The following is a 20,136-nucleotide window of genomic DNA, read 5'->3' on the forward strand; positions in this document are numbered from 1 at the left end:
TGGATCTTGTAGAAGTTTTATTTCAAAAGTGAACGCTTCTTGTTAGCTCAGGTTAATTTATTCATACATTCATTCATTCTTTTATATATTTATTTAACATATATTTGCTAAGTATCTGCTAAAAGCTGGAATGTGGCTGGCTGCGGTGGCTCAAGCCTGTAATTCCAGAACATTAGGAGGACAAATCGTATCTTTCATATGGAATCACAGGCATGAGCCACCACACCTGGCTGCATCCCAGCACCTTGGGAGGGATGCTGTAATCCCAGCACTTTTGGGAGGCCAAACTGCTGGGATTATCATATATTCCAATGATAAGATACAGACATAACTTGAGCTCAGGAGCTCAAGACCAGCCTGGGCAACATAGCAAGACCCTGTCTCTGCAAAAAATACAAAAATTGGCCAAGCATGTTGGGGCACAGCTGTAGTCTCAGCTACTTAGGAAGCTGAGGTGGAAGGATCACTTAGGTTTGGGAGATCAGGGCTGCATGAGCTGAGATCATGCCACTGCACTCCAGCCTGGGTGATAGAGTGAGAGCTTGTCTCAAAAAAAAAAAAAAAAAAAAAAAGCTGGGATGCATAAATCTGGTAAACAATATAAATGTCTTTGACTTCAAGAAGCTTATCATGTAAAAACAACAACAACAAAAAGATAATAAAAAAAGAAGCTTATCATGTGATGAGAATACAGACAAGTAAACAGGTAATTACGAAATAATCTCACATTAACATACGGAAAGTATAGGAGTCTATTAGCTCTGCTGAAAGCAGTTTAGAGTTGGTCTCATCCAAAGAAAGATTTGATTATGGTTATAAATCAAGCAAGATTTATTATAACTTATTCATTTTTATTTATTGAAGCTCATCATTTTATTCCAATGATAAGATACACATTATAAAACTTCTATAATTTTTAATATTTACACATAATTACCTTTTGTTGTTTTCCTATAAGAAATGCACAGACATTTTGAGGTCTTTTGTAGTGCATTATCGATAAAGCATTATTATGTCTATGCTATGATAAAATGTGCTCTTGTTGGGTTACATTAACCTTCCTTCAAAAGGGATTTCTGGGTTGTAGTTCTTACAGTCTTTAGGAAATTCATTAAATCAGTGCCTCCAGTTCCTTTGTTTCCCTGTTCTGAAGGCTCTTGGGAGGTCTTGTCCTTTGATTTCTGACTTGCAGGAATCAGGATGTACTTAGTTACAATTTGCAGATGGTAGTTCCTCAGATTGACCAAAGCTTTCACACAGGCATCATAAGCTTCCCGCAGGTCAGCATCACCTTTTAAAAGGACAAACTCACGGACTGAGGGCTTTGACTCTAATGAGCACAGGAAGTTCCTGTGAGCTGGTGGCATATACATTCTCATGTCCTGGAGGAACTGAGCAGCAGATCCTATAGGAACAAGAGAAAGACGAGGAAATGTGAGGGTCACGGCATTCCCCAATCCAGGAGAGAAAGGCGGAGTCAGGTCAGAGTGGACAGGAGATCACCAACACAGCAGTCACTGAGGTCAAGGTCATTCGATTTGAAGGCTAATGTTTGGCTGTTAGTCTTGCTACTATAGCAATCATAATTGTTGTAAAATATTAATTTTGAAAACTGGATGAACTGAATTCATTTTCCCACAATAAGTATTTTTGTTTGCACTTGCTTTTCTTTTCTTTCTTTTTTTATATTTTTGAGACAGAGGTTCGCTCTTGTTGCCCAGGCTGGAGTGCAATGGCACAATCTCAGCTCACCACAACCTCTACCTCCCCAGTTCAAGCAATTCTCCTGCCTCTGCCTCCTGAGTAGCTGGGATTACAGGCATGCGCCACCACACCTGGCTAATTTTGTATTTTTAGTAGAGACTGGGGTTTCTCCATGTTAATTAGGCTGGTCTCGAACTCCTGACCTCAGGTGATCTGCCAGCATCAGCCTCCCAAAGCGCTGGGATTACAGGCGTGAGCTACTGCGCCCAGCCTTTGTTTGCACTTTCTTCCTCACTTTTCTATTGTAAGAAGCTGATGTTATAGACAAGGGCATATATAATCTACATTTGACAGATCATGACTGAGTCTTAAGAGAGTTTAAGAGATTGTGTTTAAATGAGTGTTCAGTAATAGCAAAGATATGGAATGAACCCAGGTTTCCATCACTGGTGGATGGGACAAAGAAAGTGTGGTACATGTACACCATGGAATACTAAACAGCCATGAAAAAGAATGAAATTATGGGCTTTACAGCAACATGGATGCAGCTGGAGGCCAGTAGCTTAAGTTAGCCTAAACGAATTAATGCAGAAACAGCAAAGCAAGTATCACATGTTCTCACTGATAAGTGGGAGCTAAATATTGAGTACACATGGACACAAAGATGGGAACAATAGATATTAAGGATTTCAAATAGGGGAGGGAGGGAGGAAAAACTACCTATCAGATACTATGTTCTATACTTGGGTGAGGGGATCATTAGAAGCCCAAACATCAGCATCACTCGGTATACCTTTGTAACAAACCTGCACATGTATCCCCTGAATCTAAAATACAAAATTAAATATGATGAAAAAAGTTAAAAATAAGTGCTCAAGTTAAGAAAAACCCGTTTGGGCCAGGTGCGGTGGCTCACACCTGTGATCCCAGCACTTTGGGAGGCCGAGGTGGGTGGATCACGAGGTCAGGAGTTTGAGACCAGCCTGACCAATGTGGTAAAACCCTCTCTCTACTAAAAAGACAAAAATTAGCCAGGCATGATGGTATACGCCCGTAATCAATCCCAGCTACTCGGGAGGCTGAGGCAGGGCAATCGCTTGAACTTGGGAAACAGAGGTTGTGGTGAGCTGAGATCATACCACTGCACTCTAGCCTGGGTGACAGAGTGAGACTCCATCTCAAAAAAAAAAAAAAAAGAAAGAAAAATACTTGTTTTTACCTAGCCTGATGCTTTCCCTTTTTACTATTAAACAGTAGTTTAACAAAAGAGAGAAAATTAGAAAGAAGTTCTTTTTGGAGCTTATTCCTCTCCTCCAGCCCTTAGAAGGCATATAATGAATGTGGCACATTTTTAAACTTTGGTGCAGGCATTGCTCTGGGTGGCTGGGGCCACAAGACAGCTGAACAAGAGCAAGGCCCAGTCCCTGCTTGCCACTGAGGTCTTTAGCTCCCCTTAACAGCCCTGTCTCATTTGATCAGACTGTCTCTTTCTGAATCTGATCATCCATTTTCTGAACATGTGATATTGACTTCACCAGAGTCAACCAGTCTTTATATACAGGTTCAGATATCAAGATGAAGCTTGGGTGTTAGGAAAGCTCTGCCACTTTCTTTATTTTTTATTTTTATTTTGAGACAGAGTTTCACTCTTTCGCCGCTGGAGTGAAGTGGTGTAATCTCGGCTCACTGCAACCTCTGCCCACCCGGTTTAAGCGAGCCTCCTGAGTAGCTGGGATTACAGGAGGCACCACCATGCCTAGCTAGTTTTTGTACTTTTAGTAGAGATGAGGTTTCACTGTGTAGGCCAGGCTGGTCTTGAATTCCTGACCTCAGGTGATCCATCTGCCTTGGCCTCCCAAAGTGCTAGGATTGCAAGCTTGAGTCACCGTGCCCAGCCAGCTCTGCCACTTCCTAGCTGGTTCAGAAGGAACCAGTCACTGTCCCTCATAAAGTTTATGCATCTTCATCTTTAAAATGGGATGATGGCAACCAAATCCCTACTTGCCTGATTCTGCTAAAACCATCAGATAAGCTCAGGTGAGATGCTGATGGGAAGGTGCTTTGTAGATATCCAAAAACAATTGTGTTCACATAAGAGATGATTATTTCTTGTTATTTTCCACTCACCTCCACTGGCCCTCTGCGGGATGCCCAGGAGGACATCAAAGCACTGGAAGATGCTGCTTTGGCCTGCACTGCCCCCTGAAAACTGCTTTGCATCTTTCCAGAACCCGTCATACATCAGACCTTCTGATAGCTGGGGGTTGCCTTTCCAGCTGTCAGAGGAAAGAAAGAAAGAAAGAAAAATCATTTAGATTAATTGCTAATTTTTAGATATCAAATCTTGCACTAGCGGTGAATAGAAGGTGACAAGAGATGGATTTCATGATCCTTCTTTCAAGCCCCTTTCCCCTGCTCATTTCCATGCATGAGAATAATAAGTAATATAATCCTGAGCAAATTTGGCATAAATATTCTAGGAATGGAACCTTACCTTGGCACCAGCATAGATCATTCCACTCTTTTTAAAATGACTAGCTTTCCTGTTTTCCCTCTTCACCCCCCTGCTGTACATTCCTGGCCAAGTAATAACTGAGAGAACAGTCTAGTCTTTTTCTACCACATGAATTTTTGGATATAAATTGTTAGCCAAACCCAATGGATATTAGGAACCATCCAAGGGAATTGGTGGTGTTCTTTGTTAAGTGAGAGCAAACCAATTCAAATGTAAGACTACATACCCAGACAAATATATGCGAAGAACATTGAAAAATACTTGCGGGTCCACGTGCTCTGTAAAAAGATGGAATGTGTTTAATTAAGCAGCATAAGAAGTATACAGGGAAATCAAGATGTTGTGTACAACTGATAGTGGATTTCCACAGAGGCTGCAGGAAAGGCATTAGGTCAGTACGTGCAAAACAAAACCCCTGCAGATAAGTGTTCACTTTCCTGCCCTCTTCCAGGAGGCCAGTTAAACTTTAAATATTTATTTTGCACTACTTTACGTGCTTACTGATGCAACAGATAAACTGTTTACATAGAGAAAGAAACAAACCAAAGACAAAATACAGACCAAACCAAAACAAAAACCCAGAAACTAGATCTATTTTTAAAATTTTAAAAAATTGTTTGGAGACAGGATCTCACTTCAGCACTTAGGCTAGAATGTAATGACCAAAGCTCACTGCAGCCCCAACTCCTGGGCTCCAGCAATCTTCCCACCTCAGTCTCCCAAGTAGCTGAACTATAGGTATGAGCCACCGCCCTCAGCCTCCTACCCTACTTGATTTGAAAATCTAGCTTCTTGCCCAGGACCAAACAGCAATTACTCAAAACCCAGAGATAAACAATCAGATTGGTTGCGTCTGCTCGGTAGGGCAGATTTCCTATCGCAAGTTACTGCTTATGCACTTTTTTTGTGTGTTCTTTTGGGGGTAGTTTTTTAGCTGTTAATTTCACAACAAGTTTTCAGCTCAATGAAAAACTTCTCCCCCCTCCACTGGCAGTACCTTCCTGGCCAAGTAATAACAGACAGAACAGAAAGCTGACTTTTCTGAGTTGTTTCTTAATTTGTGAAAAAGCAGAATTAGGAAAGTGTTCTTATCAAGCAGAAGCTATGTTTTTTCGGAACTCAGCCACTTTTTCCAAGGTTTTTAGTGGGAGGTGAGGAAGTTCCTTAAATAGGCCAGCCTGGAACTCTGGCTTCACTATTTACTGCCTGTGGAATCTGAAGTCATTCACCCTGTCTTTCTCAATTTAGATTACCTTACTTGTAAAATGGAGGTAATAAAACCTACCACGTAGAAAGTGTAATGGCTTAGTACGATGAAATAGCTAAAGTGAAAACATGCTAAGTGATGTTTCCTTTTTGCTTCCCTTTTCAACTATTTTACACTTGGAACATTTGACTTGTCAGGCTAGACTGTTGCACGGCATACAACACTTGCCATGGATTTGGTGAAACACTTGAAGCGCTTTCTCCAGGCAACAAGCTATTTTCAACAGTGCCTTTCGCAAAGTGTCTAGTTCTTGCATTCGCATTGCCTTGAATATAGTAGGAATTTCCTAAAAAAAAACAGACAAGCATTTAAGGTTTCTAAAGCTAAACATTGACATAGAACAAAATTCTTCCATCTTTGTCTTTTTTTTTTTTTTTTTCTTTTTAGCAGAGTCTTGCTCTGTTGCCCAAGCTAGAGTGCAATGGCACCATCTCAGCTCACTTCAACCTCTGTTTCCCCAGGCTCAAACGATTCTTGTGCCTCAGCCTCCGAGTAGCTGGGATTTTACAGGTGCATGCCAACAAGCTCGGTTAATTTTTATATTTTTAGTTAAGAGACGGGGTTTCACCACGTTGGCCAGGCTGGTCTCCAACGCCTCATTTAAGTGACCTGCCCATCTCAGCCTCCCAAAGTGGTAGAATTATAGGTGTAAGCCACCATACCTGGGCAAATTCTCCGGTCTTAATCCATAAACTAAATTTGGGATTTTTACATTTCTTTCCTGGGCTGGACACGCTATTTGACTAATTTCCTTATATTTCTAGAAGCTTGGATTTGTTTTTATTCACATAGCATTTAATTTAGAGGTGTTGATATAGTTGTATATGTTTCATTTCTATTTTTGATAATCAAAACTATTGAATTTATGACACTGTGTATCATAGTTCCAAATCCAGATTTCATTGAAAATTTTTATTTCCTACAGAGGTTTCAAGTTGGACTTTATATGGCTCTGAGATTTTATATTTTAGGTAATACACAAATATAAATAATTGATCCTCTATTCACAATTAAATGATCCCATGTTGTATTTATTAAGGATAAAGTTAACTCATGCTTAGTATAGTTTAGGCTCCTAAGTGATTGCTCTGCTTATGTAAATTGATGTGTAAACTTTGAAGTGAGGATAGACATACTTTGATTGCAGAAGCAGCTTCTATTTCCACCAATAGAGAGACCAGGAAGAATCCTTTACTGCAGTCTGTGTGACGAAATGAGAACAAAACATCCATGTTCCTAAGGAAATCAGATAAGGAAGGCAAGAAATTTAGCAAAAATGGTTTTTGACATTTTAATTTATTCTATTTTATTTTCAAAATAATTTTACGAGAGAGGTGTGGCAGGCCTTACTATCTCCATTATGTAGTTGAGAATATTAAGACTCAGTTGTTAGGCCCATTGTCTAAGATCATATAATTAATAGTAAATAGACTAAATTGAGACCTAAAATTTCATATTAGAACTCAGAACTATGTCTGGGCATGGTGGCTCACACTTTGGGAGGCCGAGGTGGATGGATCACCCGAGGTCAGGAGTTTGAGACCAGTTTGGCCAATGTGCTGAAACCCCATGTCTGTTTAGAATACAAAAATTAGCTGGGCATGGTGGTGGACCCCTGTAATCCCAGTTACACAGGAGGCTAAGGCAGGAGAATCAGTTGAACCCGGGAGGCAGAGGTTGCAATGAGCCAAGATCGCTCCATTGCATTCCAGCCTGGGCATCAAGAGCGAGATTCCATCTCAAAAACAAAAAACAAAAAACACTCAGACCTAGAAATTCTCAAACTAGTTCTGTTTCTATAATCCTGTTAACTTTTCACAGGCGTTTATATTACCATACATATATATTCAATGTTTACAGAGACATCTGTGAGGTCGAATTTTAAGAGGTAGTCTTTTGTTTAAATAATTACATTCATATTCATATTTTAATTTGTGAGCCTAATTCAGTTTCTCAGTGGTTTACCTACTTTACAAAGGCGTTCACTGCGAAATTCAAATAACTAATTAGACCCTGTTTTTCTCTTCAGTTGAAGTTTTGACATTGGCGAAAACATGATCTTAGTATCTGTATATCTATGAGTTTTGTGGTGGTTAAATTCATGGTATCTGAAGCCAGACCACCTCTGCAACTTACTTGCTGTGTAACCTTGAGCAAGGTACGACATCATCTGCCTTGGTGTTCTCATCTGTAAAATGGGACTGACTGCTAATATCATCCTCCTGTTTAAAAGCCTTCCAGTTTCTCCCTTATCTTAAGATTCTGTTTTAACTCCTTATCATAGCTAATAAAATCCTACATAATCTTATTTTTTTTGAGACGGAGTCTTGCTCTGTCGCCCAGGCTGGTGTGCAATGGCACGATCTTGGCTCACTGCCACCTCTGCCTTCCGAGTTCAAGCGATTCTCCTGCCTCAGCCTCCTGAGTAGCTGGGATTACAGGCGTGTGCCACCATGTTCCGCTAATTTTGTATTTTTAGTGGAGGAGGGGTTTCGCCATGTTGGCCAGGCTGGTCTCGAACACCTGACCTCAGGTGATCCAACCGCCTTAGCCTCACACAGTGCTGGGATTATAGGCATGAGCCACTGCGCCCAGCCATCTTTTTAAAAAAATTATTAATCCTTTTCTCACACTGTTATTTTTATTATTTATTATCAGTAACATTAGCCATCCTTCAGCTTTGATAATGCACCAAGATATTTGACATTGAAGGCCTCATTTTTGTTGTTTCTTTTGCTATGAATACCCGTACCTTTTTCCTCTAGCTAATTCCTAACTCAGTCTTCAGGACTCAAATAACTTGCTTCAAGGGTTCCCCCATTACCCCTTTTATTTGGTTGGGGATCCCAATACTTTATCTTCTTACACCTTCTCTTAGTCATATGGCAGTTTACACAATTTTATACACTGCCTTTCCCTCTGTCAGTCTAGCTTCACCAAGGCGAGTTTATACTGATGATATTTACCTTAGTTTTCCCATCTCTTAGCCTATGTTTAGTATATATTATAGGTCAGAAGTAGTAAGGATTGAGTCAAAAAGAAATTAGCGTATGGTTACTTATAGACACCGGTAACTAGTTATGGACTAGGAGTTATTAAGTCATAGATACACAGATGTATGTGCACTTTGTATGTTTGCATAATAATCTATAGATGTATTTGAGCAGCATTCTTGTATATATCTATAGTTATAATATCAAATAGACATAGTTGTAACACAATCATAGATATAATTAAAGGCTGAGATTGTTTGTTCTCTAAATAATCACTTAAATTATTTTTTGCCTCAATTCAGTTAATCATATAAAAAATGTGTTTGTCTTTATTGATAAACCCACATTCAGCTATAAATAACAAATAATTCTTAGAATAAAACAAGAATCAGATACTTACTCATAAGTCAGGGGCCTTATGAAAGCAGCCATGAAGCAATGGGCCAATTGGAAGAGAGAAAGAAAATCAACTTAACATCAAATAATGATGAGTTGTGGCTATTTGATTGACTACTACTGATCTATCAGTGGTAAGACATAGATAGGTAAAAAGAAAAACTTTTAAAAAATATTTCTTCAGTAGACATTACAAACGTTTAACTTAATAACTTACAAATGAATTAAATAATTAAATATGCAAAGAACTCACATGGATAGTCAAAACTAATTGTTTTATTTTTATTTTTTTTGAGACAGGGTCTCCCTCTGTCGCCCAGGCTGGAGCGCAGTGGTGTGAACACGGCTCACTGCAGCCTCAACTTCTTGGGCTCAAGCGATTGCCCTCACTTAACCCACTGTGTAGTTGGGACCACAGGTATATGCCATCATTCTTGGCTAACTTTTTTTTTTTTAACTAATTGTTAATAAGAAACTTGATAGCTCAAGTTCTTTCATTTTGTGATAATCCCATTTGCAGAATATTCTTCTACCAGCACATGCCCAGGGGCGTAGTCTTTGATTCTCCCTTCCTTTTACTGTAGCAGATCTCATGGCTAATGGGTAAAAATGGCCTGCATCCTGAGCAGACTGCTCTGAAAAACCAGTCACTGCTGCCTGTTGTTAAAGATGTGTTGACTCTTAACCACAACTGGCTTCTTAAAAATTAAACTGATAGAATCTCAAAAACCTGCTAATCAAAAGAAGCCAGACACAAGACTCTATGGTTTCATTGATATGAAACCCAATAACAAAAATCATTTAATTTTTGATAAAGCAAATAAGAATATATCTGTCTGTGGCAGGAAAGGGAATTGAAAGAAGCACAAAGCAATTTTCTGAGGTGATAAAAAGTATTCTGTATCTTGCTGAGAGTGGTGGGTATATGTATGTATACAATAGTCAGATTCAAGCTGGCCACTTAAGATTTGTGCATTTTGCTGTGTTAACTATACACCTCTCACTTGTGTACATTTGTAGTGGTAGACACAGCAGTCCAAGAAACCATACCCAGCAACAGGGAGGAAAACTGTGTTGCCCAAAATTAAGCCAGTAAGTAACTCCTGTTTTATTTAATTGGCGTGTACTCCTTAAATTCCTGTTGTTATCACCATTTACATACTTGTTAGGATCCTTTTTCTTCCAGTTTGCCAAGACACAGTCCGCATAAACCAGAATAGGAGGCAGCTGCAGCTTCTTGGAGAGTTGGCAGTAGGGAACAGCAATATTTTTTGGCAAGACCTGATTAAAATACAGTGGTTAGTTTTTTGTTTTGTTTTGTTCTGTTTTGTTTTGCTTTGAGATGGAGTCTTGCTCTTGTCACCCAAGCTGGAGTGCTGTGGTGGGATCTCAGCTTACTGCAATCTCCACCTCCCAGGTTCAAGCAATTCTCCCGCGTTCAAACGACTCTCCCACCTCAGCCTCCCAGGTAGCTGGGATTACAGACCCCTGCCACCACGCCCGGCTATTTTTTGTATTTTAGTAGAGAAGAGGTTTCCCCATGTTAGCCAGGCTGGTCTTGAACTCCTGACCCCAGGTGATCCATCCGCCTCAGCCTCTCAAAGTGCTGGGATTACAGGCGTGAGCCACCTCGCCCAGCCAGTAGTTACTTTAATTATTTACCTCTCATACCTTTTCTTTTGCTTTCTGTGTTGTATAAAATGACACTTTGAAACCAAACAAATGTAATTTTTTTCTTTCTCTTTTCATAATTTATACTGTTAAAGGTTCGTGTTTTGGATTAGAGAGGTAAAAGAGGTAGAAAGCCAGAAGAATAAAGCCTGCATCTTGGTGTTTCTAATGGCCTTGGGACCTATTTCCAGTCAATCATTTATCCATCCTTCCCATGAATAATTGTTAAGCAATTTTTTCAATGCAAGATGCCACATTATCAGCTGCCAATAGATAGATAAAAGCAATGGCCTCAAAGATGCTTGAAGTCTTTGTAATTTTAGATATGATACACACTATGAGTATAAACAGATTGCTGCTCTTGGAGCACAGTGCTAAAAGACATTTTCTGCTGGATGATTCTTATTATTATCTGAAATCTTCACCATGGAATGACATTGGTGCTCGGCTTCCAAACCTAGCTTCTGCTGGAAGGAGGAATCTCCTTTCCTCTTGCTTTATATTTCCATGTGGAGATACATCAGTTGGGATGACACTTGTCAGTGCTCTCACTCAGCCTTCCTAGGGGAGGTATAGAAGCTGATCTATTTGTTGAGTTTGGTAGAGAAACTACAGCTCTGCCCCTTTTTCTCCTCAGCTCTTCTTTCCCTGACCTGAGCCCGTGACTTGTAGCATTCTGTTCTGTTTGGACACACAATGGAAGGCTCCTATATAAAACACCAACTACTTTTTTTTTTTTTTTTTTTTTTTTTGAGACGGAGTTTTGCTCTTGTTACCCAGGCTGGAGTGCAATGGCGCGATCTCGGCTCACCGCAACCTCCGCCTCCTGGGTTCAGGCAATTCTCCTGCCTCAGCCTCCTGAGTAGCTGGGATTACAGGCACACGCCACCATGCCCAGCTAATTTTTTGTATTTTTAGTAGAGACAGGGTTTCACCATTTTGACCAGGATGGTCTCGATCTCTTGACCTCGTGATCCACCCGCCTCGGCCTCCCAAAGTGCTGGGATTACAGGCGTGAGCCACCACACCCGGCCAACACCAACTACTTTTGACAAAAAAAAAACAAAAAACTTTCATTAAATGGTAGAAGCTGCCTCTGGAATCTATTTTATCCCTTTGTGTGTGTGTGTGTGTGGGGGGTGTTTTTTTAATGGATACAGTCTTGTTCTGTTGCCCAGGCTGGAGTGCAGTGGCACGATCCAATCCCAGCTCACTGTAACCTCTGCCTTCCAGGTTTAAGCCTCCCAAGTAGCTGGGATTACAGGCACACGCTAGCATATCTGGCTAATTTTTGTATTTTTAGTAGAGATAGGGTTTCACCATGTTGGCCAGACTGGTCTTGAACTCCTGCCTCAGTCTCCCAAAGTGATCCACCTGCCTTGGTCTCCCAAAGTGCTGGGATTACAGGGGTGAGCCACCATGCCTGGTCCATTTGTGTTTTAAAGGTTAGATATTGTAGTCTGTATTAGTTTTATGTAATTAGGGTTGACATTTAAAATACAGAATGAAAAATAAAGCAAAAGACTAAAAATATAATAATAATAACAGTTGACGTGTCAAACCAGGGTATATTTTTTCATTTTGTCGTGTCATCTAAACTTTGCACAATATAAATGCTTTTAGAAAATTTTTGTAAAGTTAAATGTAAATTAGATAAAAATCTGTCACACAGCATAAGAAATCTGAGAAAATCTCCAAACCTTCCGGACATCTCCACAACCTTGATCCCACACATATGCCATGGTGATGCATCCCAGAACTAGATGTGCAAGTCGCTGTGACTTGTGGTCTCTGAGATGATCAATGCTGAGCATGTCCAACTGAGGAAAAATAAAGCAAATGACTCAAATCAATCTCAGTAATGTTTCATGCTTCAAAACCAAGTTAACAATGTTAAGAAGCTATATAAGAAGACAAATGTAATACATATTTCAAACCTTCTCAACTCTTTCTCGAAGTTCCCCAGACTCAATGAGATCAGGCAGGTGTTTAGCAATGAACATCCAGTCATTATAAACATCAGGTAGGTTTTCCTAAAAAAAGAAAAAAAAAGATCTTTATTTATGAGTAACAGTTACTGTAGCTTCGGCTTCCCACTGATGGTCTGCCTTGCCTCCACATCCATTTTGTGCCATGTTGCCCTGGCACATGGCTTACCTGTCTGGAAATACCAGCCTCTGTCTTGTCACCTGCACATGCAGGGCTGAAGACCCTCTCTGTGTTCTACCTCTTCCTCTCTCTTCAAACACTACCATTTGCAGCTTTTCAAAGGTCACCTCAAAGGTTCTATTAAAATCCTTCCAATGAATCTATCTGACACTAATCTCCTCCATTATAAATTCTAGATTATGCCTTTTCATATTGCTAAACAATTATGATCTGATACTTTGATTTTTCTTTTCTTTTCTTTTCTTTTTTTTTGAGATGCAGTCTTACTCTGTTGCCCAGACTGGAGTGCAGTGGCATGATCTTGGCTCACTACAACCTCTGCCTCCTGGATTCAAGCATTTCTCCTGCTTCAGCCTCCTGAGTAGCGGGGATTACAGGCATGTGCCACCACGTCCAGCTATTTTTTTATTTTTAGTGAAGATGGGATTTTGCCATGTTGGACAAGCTGGTCTCGAACTCCTGACGTCAGGTGATTTGCCTGCCTTGGCGTCCCAAAGTGCTGGAATTTTTAATTTGCCTGCCTTGGCGTCCCTAAGTGCTGGGATGAGAGCCACCATGCCTTGCCTACTTTGGTTTTTCTTGGCTAGATTTTAAGTTTTTTGAATGGAAGAAAAATGAGATGTGTTAAATGTCAATAGTGGACTCTGTGCAATAATTTCATATATATATAATATATACATTTAATTCTTGTAATGACCCAAGAAGGTATCTCTGTATCATAAATAAGGAAAACTAGGCTTAGACGGTTTACATAACAAGTTTTGTATATTGAGTTTATTGTCAAGTTTCCAACTTTGAAAATCTATTCCCTTTTTATATTTTGCTACAAGGTGGCAAGAATTGTATTGTGCATTTAATTTCTATCTCTTACAAGCCCTGGCGTAGTGCTGGGCATATAGTGGGTGCTGTATGTATACATTGATTAGCTACTTTGGCTCCACTATAGGCTTGCTTTTGCCCACTAAGCAGAAATCAAACCCAAATAAAAGTTTCTTCCTGGATCTTATCATATTTACAATCTCATCTCAAAGGGAAGTATACAAATAAAAAGACATAGGAACATAGATCTTCCTGCAACATAGATCTCTGTTTCTATGCCTACTCCGCCAGCTATTTCCAAGGCACACCCTTAAGGTAATCAATGCTGAACCATGGGGATTAAGTAGAAATGGAAAGATTAACTCAAATCAACATGGGTGAAGTTTTAAGCTTCAAAATAAAGTTAATATTATAAGTAAGCTATAAAACAAGACGATAAAGATAATATAAAATCCTAACATTTTCAACATCTGTATGTAATTGTCCAGCCTTAATCAGTAGGGGCAGATTTTTAGCAGTGAAAATCTAGGCAGTGTACTTCACTAGAAAGCCGCCTTTTGTTCTGAACTTCTCACCCAACTGTGCTGTAGTGATTTCAGTAGTAAATGTAAGCTGGGCGCCATTTCTCAAGCCTTTAATCCTAGCACTTTGGGAGGTGGAAGTGAGTAGATCACCTGAGGTCAGGAGTTCGAGACCAGCCTGACCAATATGGAGAAAAATACTAAATTAGCTGGGTGTGGTGCACACATCTGTAATCCCAGCTACTTGGGAGGCTGAGACAGGAGAATCGCTTGAACCTGGGAGGCAGAGGTTGCCGTGAGCCAAGATCATGTCATTGCACTCCAGCCTGGGCAACAAGAGCAAAACTCCATCTCAAATAAAAAAAGAAAAAAGAAAAAAAAAGAAGGAAATGTAATAAATATATTTTTGTTGTTATTATTCTGTGCTTCACTGTGTAGCACATCTTATTTTTTTGGTTATTGTGATTTTCCGCAAACAACAGAAATACTTTTTTGTTCTGTACCATGATTAGCATTGTATTTGATAGCACTTTTGACATGCGTAAAATTTAATCAGTAATATGCTCTGGTTCAGAGAATCTCTAAAAGGTATAATATAAATTAATGAAGAATCATACTGAGATTCATTCAAATTCTGCTACATTAGAGAATGTGCCTTGTATCTATATGGAATCAGAAAACAGACTATTTGCATTTAAAGGTGTTCTCCAGTATATGTGGACTATAACTGCTTGAGCTACAATAAAAAATATACTTGTCTACAGAATTACTATAACACTTCATAGAAGTCTTTTCCTGAAATCCCATGTACCTTGTTAAATTGAAGATTAAAAGAAATTAAAAAAAAAAAAATCAATGCCTTATTATCCCTTCTTAAGAGAGGTAGTGTGGCATAATGGTTTAAAGATCCTGGACTCTGGAGCCAGACTGCTTAGGCTCATACTGGCCTCTAGTGCTTGCTAGCTACATGGTTTGATAATCACTTAAATTCTGCGTTCCTTATACTTCTCGTTAGGAGCATGAGAATAATAACATACATACCTAGCTGGGTACCATGGCTTTCACCTGTAATCCCAGCACTTTGGGGGGCTGAGGCAGGTAGAACACCTGAGGTCAGGAGGTCAAGACCAGCCTGGCCAACATGGTGAAACCCTGTCTCTACTAAAAATACAAAAAGTAACCGGGTGTGGTGGCAGATGTCTATAACCCCAGCCACTTGTGAGGCTGAGGCAGGAGAATTGCTTGAACCCGGGGGCGGAGGTGGCAGTGAGCCGAGATCATGCCACTGCAATCCAGCCTGGGTGATAGAATGAGACTCCATCTCAATAAATGAACAAATAAATAAATAACATACCTTTGGGGATGCCTATGAGAATGGAAAGGGTTAATTTGTAAATTGCTTAGAAAATGCTGTATTGGATGATTAAAATATTGATGATAAATTGGTTTGCATAGCATTTATTAGAAGACAGAATAGAAAATGCAGTTTTTAAGGCAAACCTTTTTTCCACATACCTTGCACTTTATAGGTAAAACTTGCAAACAAGAAAAAAGGTAGTTCAGACTCTCACTTGAATCTTATGCTCAGTAAATAACAAGCAATGATAATAGAACATGGAAAGTGCTTGTTGTGCAATCTCAGAAACTCCATCAAATTAGAAACACATGTTTTGTAAAATTTAAGGTATATCCCTAAAGAAAGGGATTTCTCTTTGGCTCATAGCCCATTTAAAACTTTGGCTATTTCAAAACACTCTTTCAAAATACAACTGTAATAACCTCACATTGTATTTTACTGTGTAATTCTTATGTAAAGCTGATATATTTTCTGTAGTTTCCTTATCTCTTCACTCTACATACCCATGGTACATAAGTAGAAAATGCATAGATGACTCCATTTCTAGGGAGAAAATTTAAAACAAATTGAGATGCAATTATTACAACTCTCTCTCATTTTCACACTGCTTTATATGTTTGTTTACTAGAAGTTACTGAACCACAGTTGTTCAGTAGAAGTTAACTGGCCAGGTAACTAATGAGAAGCAGAATACATTTCCCCACGTTAGTGCCTTTTCTTACCAATGGATTTGGCAGAGCGAAGCCCACTTCTCCATCAATATCATACTCTTCACTGATAGTGCAGAAATTTTCCATAGCATGTGCCATTCTTCTAGTCTGCTCCTCTGGTGCTCCTCAGTCTGAAGAGTTTTCAGGGCATCTGTTTAGTATAGCTGTTGCCATAACCAACGACCACAATTTATAGCAGAGGCAGTGAGTAATTACTTCCACTTTTGGAATGCTTTCATTTTCAAGTTTCTTTACTTGGAATATGAGAAACAATCAAACCACAAAAGCATATTTGTACATCATTTGCTGAAACTGAAAGTTCATATTCCATGTCAAATTCCATGTCAAATTTGTCATTAAGTACATCATTTTCTTACTGCTATATAAGAAGCCAGAAAGGCCTGATGGAAAACACAGAACTATGAAAACAGGTGCCTGGAGAAGCACATTTAACTTTACGGAAACTTGTAGATCTTTGAATGAAAAGAAAGGCTACAGTCCTAAACTCTCATTCACTTATTTCTCATTGGCTTTCTTTTAGGTTTCCATAGTTCTTTGAAAATATCATGTCATGTTTCAGTGGCCTAGAAACATAGCCTGTGATACACTGAACTGTTTGTCAATAGCTCTGAAGTAGGAAAGAAATAGAAGCACATGAAAAATTAGAAAGATAGTAGCTCTCCACTTCCCTATTTTTCCTACCTAGACTTTTGTTGGTTTTTCCAATAATAGCTTTTGCTCTTCTCACATTTCTAGCTGGTAACTTAGGAAGATTGCCCTGCATCTAACTGTACCTGACTGCCAGGAACTGATAAGGCAACAGTCTGGCATATTTTGGGTACTTTGTAATATGTCAAACGTTGGAGAAAAGGATAAAATACCTTGAAAATGTTTCTTTCAAAGTATGAATTAAGACCGCATTTGGTAAAGGTTTACAGTTTTCTTGCAAGTCTATGGCTACTTTAGAGGCATCGTTCGATCTTAGTGAGAACACGGAAGCTAAAGCAGAAACGCCCGTTCCTCTAGATCATCAAAAGGAGGAAAGGAAAATAGTTCCTGTAGTAAACTAAAAGACAATGCTGTTTTGTCATCAGTTTATTAGTACTTGAAATAAATTAAACTGTGATACATGGCTTGGGTTACAGTCTCGAACAGCTCTCAGGCTGTTCTCTACTACATGACTGCTGTTTCTTTCAATATGTAGTTTTACAGGAAAAGGTTCTTTGGATAGGAAACGTGAGGTAAACCAAAACAGAAATTACACAGCAAACAGAACACAGTGACTGAACACATGAGCCTAACAATTTGAGAATCAATTCAAGGAAAACAAAAAATAAAAAATCATGCGGACCTATCATATCTACATAGAAGACAAAAATACCAATAAAATATTGAGCATTAGAAAATGGTGGTTATTCCTGACTTTTCATTCTTTTTTTTTTTTCATTCTTTGTACTTGAAGTTTTTATGGGTAAGTCAAAGTGACGACATGGAACAAAGTTTTAGATGATTCTGTCCCAGGATTAATTTTTTAAGAAGCATGGTTTGATAAAGCTTTTTCTAGTTTCTGTATGTCTGGTCATATCACTAAATCTAATCCTACCCTTGGGCCGGGTGCGGTGACTCAGGCCTGTAATTCCAGCACTTTGGGAGGCTGAGGCAGATGGATCACTTGAGGTCAGGGGCTGAAGACCAGCCTGGGGAACATGGTGAAACCCAGTTTCTACTTAAAATACAAAAATAAGCCAGGTGTGGTGGCACATACCTGTAATCCCAGCTACTCGGTAGGCTGAGGCAGGAGAATTGCTTGAGCCCGGGAGGCGGAGGTTGTAGTGAGCCTAGATCATGCCATTGCACTGCAGCCTGCACAATAGAGGGAGATTCCACCCCTCCCCCACCAAAAAAGAAATATGCCAGGAGCTGTGGCTCATGCCTGTAATCCCAGGACTTTGAGAGGTTGAGCTGGGTGGATCATGAGGTCAGGAGCTCAAGACCAGCCTGACTAACATGGTGAAACTCTGTCTCTACCAAAAATACAAAACTTAGCCAGGTGTGGTGGCACATGCCTGTAATCCTAGCTATTCGGGAGGTGGAGGCAGGAGAATCACTTGAACCAGGGAGGTGGAGTTTGCAGTGAGCCAAGATTGCACCACTGCACTTCAGCCTGGGCGACAGAGCAAGACTCTGTCTCAAAAAAAAAAAAATATATATATATATATCCTACCCTTGACTGCAGAACCAATAATGCTTTAGGGCCTCAGTTTTATCCCTACCCACTTAACCTCTCATAATTTGGCTTCTTTTATATTTCTGAAACTACATTCTCCATTGATCTTATCTTCATTCGTCTTGATTTTCTTCAGCCATAACTCACCTCCCTAAAAACCTAAGTTCACATATTTTTAGAGGAGCATCTTAATTTTATGATCTCATACTGATTATTCATCTTTCTTTTTAGCTTTTTACCAGTGATCTCAGGTCATTATGTTAGAAAAAACTCCTGAAAACCAGAACTCAACCTTTTGCTCTATAACCTCCTACATCTGAGACTTCATGTGACTCTGTTTTCCTTGTATATATCTTTCCTTGATAGCTTAAATTATTTTTTTCTCTATAATTATTGCACTGCCTGACTTATCCTCACAGCTATAGACTACATTTCCATCTGCCTGGTGAACATCTCTACCTGAAAATCCTGTTATCCCATGTCACAAGGGACTTCACTGACACGAGGACTATTATGACAGGCTCTGCAGAGGAAATTTTATTCAAGGCCATGATAAATACAAATTCTTAATAGAACATCTTTTCTTTTTCTTTTTTTTTAATTTTACTTTAAGTTCTGGGGTACACATGCAGATCTTGCAGGACTGTTACATAGATATACACATGTCATGGTGTTTTGCTGCCTCTGTCCCCACATCACCTACATTAGGTTTCTCCTAATATTATCCCTCCCCAATCTCCCTTAGCCCCCCACCCCCTAACAGACCCCAGTGTGTGATGTTCCCCTCCACATGTCCATGTGTTCTCATTGTTCAACACCCAATTATGAGTGAGAACATGCGGTGTTTGATTTTCTGTTCTTGTGTCAGTTTGCTGAGAATGATGGTTTCCAGATTCATCCATGTCCCTGCAAAGGACATGAACTCATCCTTTTTTATGGCTGCATAGTATACCATGGTGTATATGTGCCAATTTTTTTTATCCAGTCTATCATTGATGAACATTTGGGTTGGTTCCAAATCTTTGCTGTTGTAAACAGTGCCACAATGAACATACATGTGCATGTGTCTTTATAATATAACAATTTATGGGGAATCCTTTGGGTATATACTCAGTAATGGAATTGCTGGGTCAAATGGTATTTCTATTTCTAGATCTTTGAGGAATCACCACACTGTCTTCCACAATGGTTAAACTAATTTACACTCCCACCAACAGTGGAAAAGCATTCCTGTTTCTCCACATCCTCTCCAGCATCTGTTGCCTCCAGATTTTTTAATGATCACCATTCTAACTGGCTTGAGATGGGATCTCAATGTGGTTTTCATTTGCAATTCTCTAGTCACCAGTGATGATGAGCATTTTTTCATGTTTGTTGGTGACATAAATGTCTTCTTTTGAAAAGCATCTGTTCATATCCTTTGCCCACTTTTTGATGGGTTTGTTTTTTTCTTATGTATTTGCTTTAGTTTTTTGTAGATTCTGCATATTAGCCCTTTGTCATATGTGCAGATTGCAAAAACTTTTTCCCATTCTGTTGATTGCCAGTTCACTCTAATGATAGTTTCTTTTGCTGTGCAGAAGCTCTTAAGTTTAATTAGATCCCATTTGTCTATTTTGGCTTTTGTTGACATTGCTTTTAGTGTTTTAGTCATGAAGGCCTTGCCTATGCCTATGTCCTAAATGGTATTGCATAGGTTTTCTTCTAGGGTTTTTATAGTCTTAGGTGTTATGTTTAAATCTTTAATCCATCTGGAGTTAATTTTTGTGTAATGTGTAAGGAAGGGG

At 39.3% G+C, this 20,136-nt stretch overlaps 1 protein-coding gene across 1 annotated transcript in view; it reads right to left on the reverse strand.

Moving 5' to 3' along the window:
- Positions 1–834: 834 nt before the first annotated feature.
- IDO1 (indoleamine 2,3-dioxygenase 1) overlaps positions 835–20,136 on the reverse strand; it is a 32,310-nt gene continuing 13,008 nt past the window's right edge. The window contains exons 2-11 of the mRNA XM_032288128.1: positions 16,135–16,253; positions 12,484–12,579; positions 12,247–12,366; positions 10,038–10,156; positions 8,880–8,894; positions 6,623–6,722; positions 5,655–5,772; positions 4,446–4,497; positions 3,832–3,980; positions 835–1,405 (exon numbers count right to left, since the gene is read on the reverse strand). Of these exons, the coding sequence (XP_032144019.1) occupies positions 1,053–1,405; positions 3,832–3,980; positions 4,446–4,497; positions 5,655–5,772; positions 6,623–6,722; positions 8,880–8,894; positions 10,038–10,156; positions 12,247–12,366; positions 12,484–12,579; positions 16,135–16,221 (1,209 nt within the window). The 5' untranslated portion in view covers positions 16,222–16,253 and the 3' untranslated portion in view covers positions 835–1,052. The remainder of the gene's footprint in view (positions 1,406–3,831; positions 3,981–4,445; positions 4,498–5,654; positions 5,773–6,622; positions 6,723–8,879; positions 8,895–10,037; positions 10,157–12,246; positions 12,367–12,483; positions 12,580–16,134; positions 16,254–20,136) is intronic.

This window comes from Sapajus apella, unplaced genomic scaffold (genome assembly GCF_009761245.1).
Source record: "Sapajus apella isolate SASKATOON/1434 unplaced genomic scaffold, GSC_monkey_1.0 scaffold21, whole genome shotgun sequence".
Taxonomy (NCBI): Eukaryota; Metazoa; Chordata; class Mammalia; order Primates; family Cebidae; genus Sapajus; species Sapajus apella.